The sequence below is a fragment of the Alligator sinensis genome, unplaced genomic scaffold (genome assembly GCF_000455745.1).
Source record: "Alligator sinensis unplaced genomic scaffold, ASM45574v1 scaffold194_1, whole genome shotgun sequence".
NCBI classification, from domain to species: Eukaryota; Metazoa; Chordata; order Crocodylia; family Alligatoridae; genus Alligator; species Alligator sinensis.
Window position 1 is genome coordinate 545,626 of NW_005841945.1, and position 5,847 is coordinate 551,472.

The window sequence follows — 5,847 nt, forward strand, 5'->3', positions numbered from 1 at the left end:
CCCTGCCCCACGGCGCCCTCGCCACAGTGGCTCCGCACTCTGCCATTGGCACCGCCACCACCCCACGCTGGCAGCTCCTAGCTCAGCGGCAGTGGCTCTGTGCTGCACGCCAGCACCACCACTGCCGCAGCTCCGTGCTCCACACTGCTGCCGCTGCCCCATGGCGGCGGCAGCTCTGTGCTCTGCAGTGGTGGCTCCGCACTCCATGCCACTGCCGCAGCTCTGCACTCAGTGGCACCGCCGCCGCCACAGGCCAGATAAAATGGCTTGGCGGGCTGTATGTTGGACAAGCCTGGTGTATCTAATCTTTTCCAAGAGGAGAGACTAGCAAGAGACTGACCATGAGGCAGTCAGCCAGTACTTTTCACATGTTGTTGCTTCCAGACAGATAGCTCACAAAAAGCAGAGAAAGGCTTCACAGACTGTTACATGCTGTTTCTCTGTCCCTCCCCCAGAGCACTGGGATTGGAAGGGACCTCAGGGACAGATCACAGACAATGGCCAGCTACAGATATCAATATCAGGGCAGCCCTTCCCCTCCTGTCTTCCCCTTCCATCTTCTGAGTTTCTGTTTCCCCACAAGTCCACCTCCAAAACGTTCTGAAACATCCAAAATATTTTGGATGGTTTTGTTTAGTTTTGGAGCCTTCTATTTCATTTTGAAGTCGATGTTTAGGGCACAAAACAGGCCGAAACACCTCTGAAACAAAATGGCTGCCAAAATTTTGCACAGCCCTAATAAATATGGCAGGCTTTAAATATGGCAGGCTGTTAAATAATCAGCATGGCTTTTCTTTCAGAGCTTCACCATGTCACACTACAAACTTACATACTTCAATCTGAGAGGAAGAGGAGAAATCATTCGCTACCTATTTGCCTATTCAGGCATAAAGTATGAAGACTACAGGATTGAATGGGCAGATTGGCCCAGCATCAAGCCAAGTGAGTAGAACAGATTTTTTTTATCCAAATCTATATTAAAAATCCTGTCATAACATAAATCAATAAAAAATGGGTGCACATTTGCTCTTTCTGTTTTTTGTTGAAGTCCTGGCTTGATTGAAGTCAATAGAAATTTTGCTCCTGGATGCAGCATGGCTGATTGCACCCTTTGGCTCCCTAGCATAGATCAGGTCCCTTCCCCTGATATAACTTACCATAGGTTCCACTGGCTTCTATGCTGACCCAAGCTGGGTCCTAGCCTCAGAATTTGAACTGTTACCTGTCAAGGACCTATTGACATTTTAGAACTCTTAGAAAAAATTGGCCTCAAAGGAGATACTGCAGTCCTTCGGGTGAAGTTACATATTACACTTATACCATACTATACCAACCGGGCAGTTAAAATGCAAACACCTACATATTAAGGCTTATTAACTCATGTCAAGTGCTGTCTGAGCATGTCAACTTCACACCACTTCAGGTGAGGACTAACTCTGGGTAGTGCTACTTAGCTCATGTTAGGGTAATTTTAATCTGCTCCATGGAGATAAAATGAGCAATTTGCAGGTGTTCAGTATCCCAGGATGTACCATTCCACCCCCTTACCCACCCAGAGCAGGAATACAGTGCAGCTGTCCTGTTCCTAGGCTCACTTCTGGTCTCTAGCCCTCTAGTGACCAGTCAGAGCTATACAGGCAAGAAATGGTATTAACAGTTAATGTGCGATGGCTTTCAGCACATTTTAATTTTAACATTGCTTAGCATTCCACAGATTTAGTATACTCTAACTGAAACATGCAACTTCACCCTTACTTAACTTTAGAGAATAATCTGGGCAGGGACGACGCGTATGGGGTTCACATGGGTGCATGTGCACCCCCTGAGTGTGGTGGTGCACTCCCTACAAAAAGGCACCACTGAGACTGTTGACAGTGCCTGCGAGCAGTCACCTCTCACCACCCCACCTCCACGGTATCTGCGGGCGGTCCACGATCACTGCTGACGCTGCCGGCAGTGCCTGAAGGTGGTTGCTGACCCCTGGTCAGTGCTCACCACCCCCTTCCCCCCACTGCTGACAGTGCCAGTGGCATCTGCAGGAGCTCCCAGCTTACCGCCACCAGGCTCCCGCGCAGCCATGCCGCAGCCACCAGGGGCACATGCTGTTCATGAATCTGGGAGTGAAAGGCGCAAAAAAGGAACCACTCTTTATGGTCTGACAGGTTCTTGAGGAGCGTGGATATACAATGCATTTATGCCAATATGTCAGGCTTTACACAAATACAAAGGAGGACTTAATAGACAATGGATAATACTATACTGCAGTAGCTTACTTGAATCTAGTATAAAATTACTGTCATAAAAATCAGGAGTAAAACTTTACCTATATATATTGAACTGGTGCCAGAGTCCTTTCTCTGAAGTTTATGCACAAAGGTAGCCTTTTACCTGTTCCCCTGCTACTTGTGACAAAGTACTATAACACAACTCAGTGCATAATGATGGGTCATCTCTTTGCCCTGGATCCAAGGGTAATTTACATAGGTTTTGAAAAATAATCTATGGTGTAAATGTGTAATCTGTCCAAACCCACAGAAATAATGAATAAGAGGAATAATGCATAGGCTGAAAAATCAACTGCCATGGTTCCTCTGCTTTACTAGTGGCAGGTTAGAGTGTTATGTCTTGTGTTGTGTCAGGGTTGACAGTAGTCTTATGCAGAGTTTAGATTATAGATTATATAGGATGGTTTGGATAGGGATGATCCTACCTCAGGCTGAGGTTTGGACTAGATGACCTCTGGAGGTCTCTTCCAACCCTACTTCTCTATGATTCTATGGCTGTCACTTTGTTTTTAGTGGTTGTCTCAAACTGCTTAATTCAGTTGCATTTCTGCCGTGAGCCCCCTGATCTCCCCGACACAGATTTTACACTTTTGCAGAGCTCTCTGCAGGCAGGCTGAGTTCCAGCCTGCAAACAGCTGCGGGGAGCAGGAGGAGGGCAGTCAGACAGGGGATGTCATGTGCATGCTCACACATGCACATGGCCACCAGGCAGCCTGGAGAGCAGCTCCCTCAGGAAAGACTGGAGGGGGGAAGGGGGATTGAGGCCCCCATAAGGAGGGAGGGAGGGAGGGAGTTTGGTAAGCTAGGGCTAGGGCTGCTGTCCAGCCTGGGTGGGGTTTGAGGGCCAGGACTGGAATGCACAGCCACAGGGGATCGGAGATCGGGATGGAGCCGCGAGCAGCTTGTGGGGGGGGGGGGGGGGAAGGGGGAAGAGGGAGGCTGGCTCCCTGCTGCTGCACACACTCCTGGGGGGCGAGGGGAGGCACATGCCCCACAGACCTGTGCATAGGGTCGGGCCAGGCTGCCTGCTATGGGCTGGAGCTCCATGCCCTGATGCCCTCCCTTAGAGGCTCCATGGCTCAGTGAGTGGGACCTGGCACAGCAGAGCAGAGTGGGGAAGTTCCTTACAGCTGCAAGTCCCATGCTGCCCAGTGGTGAAAAAAACTTGCAGAAAAAAATGGAGCAGCGCACGCATGGGTAGCATGCCTTTGCAGCACAAAAAACATCTAAATACGTGGTATAAGGTGCTCTTGTCTGGATGTGGCCATTGATTCTATCCTGGTTACTTAGCTAAGTGTAGAGGATGAACTGCCAGGATTTAATGCTATATCTCAAGAAGGCAGACCATACAGATTCTTTCACTTAGAGAAATGTGTATAAGGGGCAGTAAAGGGGAGTTTTCCCAAGAGTCCACAGTAAAAAAAGGATCCAGCAGAAAAAGGCCAAATAGTGATAATCAATGCCAGTACCAAGTAGCGCACATAAGCATCAGTCAGATTACCCAAGGCCAGGGGGATGCAGAAACATCAATAATGGCACAATTTGTCATGTAGATCCTTTACTAAGAGGGATGATTTTTTTTAAATTGAAAAGAACCTGGTTTGAGTACCACAGTGCAGACATAGTATGAAAGGGTTAGTAGTTAGCAATACATTTCTGAACTTAAAACCTGGGGCTGAAGCTGAGCCACTGCCTGACCTGGGCTGGCACTCAAACCTAAGACTAAACTTCCCCCTCTCCCTATGTTGTTTGGGGAGGAAAAAAAACCTCATCTTGGATTCAAGTAAATACAGTGGGTAATCTGTTTTCCTTCACTGGAGACTAACTTTTGTATCTGACTGGCAGTACAACCACAGCATTATCTAGTTATGATAATTTGTTGGATTTATGTTCCTAGCTATTGAATCAGTGCTGCTATTACTGAGGGGACTGTGAGTGAGATCAGGCCCCTATATCAGTCTTCATTAAGGAAGACAGCCACAACTAAAATATGGACAATAGATCAGACAGTCTTTATCTGATTTTTCAACCCCATTGTTGGATCCTGCACCCTAATCGTACAAACACTCCCATGTGGCACATACATATAGTTGCATACGTGCTTAAGCGCCTTACTGGATGAGAGCTAAAATGCTCAACACCTTGCACAACCTACTCCCACTTCCTACACCCCTCTCAACCTTCTTCCTGACTACTCCCTTCGCATCCTTCCATGCCTAGATTCATTCTTGTTTTGTAGTACTCTGTAGGTTCAGAGCAGACTTCTGTTTAATGCATGCCAGCCAAATCTCTCCCTCTCAAGGGGGAAAAAAAAAGTCTTTTGGCCCTCTAAAGCCCAGATATATCACTAGAAGCACTATAAAACTGTTTAGAGTGAAAAATCCTACATTTGTAAAGACAAACAAGTATAATAATGTTTTATATTTTATATATTACAGAATTCAACATGCTATAAAAATTAACTGATTTTTAAGTAGTAACATTTCTGCATTATTTGATAAGGTGTCATTCATTTCAACCACTGCTCTTGGTTTACAGAATTAGAATTTTAGTGCAAATGTACAAGCATGTAAGTAGTGTCAAATATGTTACACATACTTCGGCACTCCTTTTAACCTGCAGTATCTTAATTCATGTGACTTTGCAAAGATCTCCATGGAAGAACTCACAATGGTCTATCTTGTGATAGCATCAATGAATAATTTCATTAAAACCAAATGAACTTTAAAGGAAAGCATCTGGGATTGCTTCAAAGTTAATTTGTACAAATAAACACTTTTTACAATGCAACTTTACAGGTTATTTAAACTTTTATGAATAGTGTTATTGTACTAAATATAGTTTAAACTTAATTGTAAGGCATCAAAACTAAATACCCGTTGGATATTAATTTTGGATACAATGACCAAAATTTACCCTCACTACTTAGAAGGAATTGTATACATTAATATACAAAACCTTAACCGTCAGCAAGACCTTTGTAAGATAGCTCAAACAACTGCTGCTTTGTTACCATATTATTTTAAAGCAGCCTATCCAAATCCCTTCAAATAAGCAGTCTATTTATACATGGAAAGCATTCAGATTTCATCAGGAAGAAAAGGGAAGTGCATAGTACACACTGTTCTAGCATACCTGGAACAACACACTAAACTCTTCAAGTTATCAGCAAAGACGAACAGGGATCAGCATACCAGAGCTAAGTATATTTCAACTCCAGGCCTAAAGAAAAATAAAAATGAAACCTAGGATGAATAAAACATTCACTTGGTGATACAGGATCACAGAAATGAGACCTGGAGACATGATTGTCTAAACTAGGGCTATCCACTAGGGCTGTGTGAAGCTTCGGGTGGTGATTCGATTCAGGGGAGATTCGGTCCAATTCAGTGGCCAAATCTCTGAATCTGAATCAAATCAGGGGACCAGTTTAAAGGTCCGAATCAATTCAAAGCTCTCCAAATCTTTGGCAAAGATTCGGAGAGCTTTGATGATTCGGGCAGTCCCCGGTGGCTGCAGCAGGGGAGGGGACCATGGGGGGTCCCCTGCCCGCCTCCCTGAC

General features: G+C 45.3%; 1 protein-coding gene across 1 annotated transcript in view; it reads left to right on the forward strand.

Annotated features, from left to right (window-relative positions):
• The window catches only part of HPGDS (hematopoietic prostaglandin D synthase), a 70,060-nt gene that overhangs the window by 22,828 nt on the left and 41,385 nt on the right, over positions 1–5,847 (forward strand). Inside the window, exon 2 of the mRNA XM_006020049.3 lies at positions 801–942. Within this exon, the coding sequence (XP_006020111.1) occupies positions 810–942 (133 nt within the window). The 5' untranslated portion in view covers positions 801–809. The remainder of the gene's footprint in view (positions 1–800; positions 943–5,847) is intronic.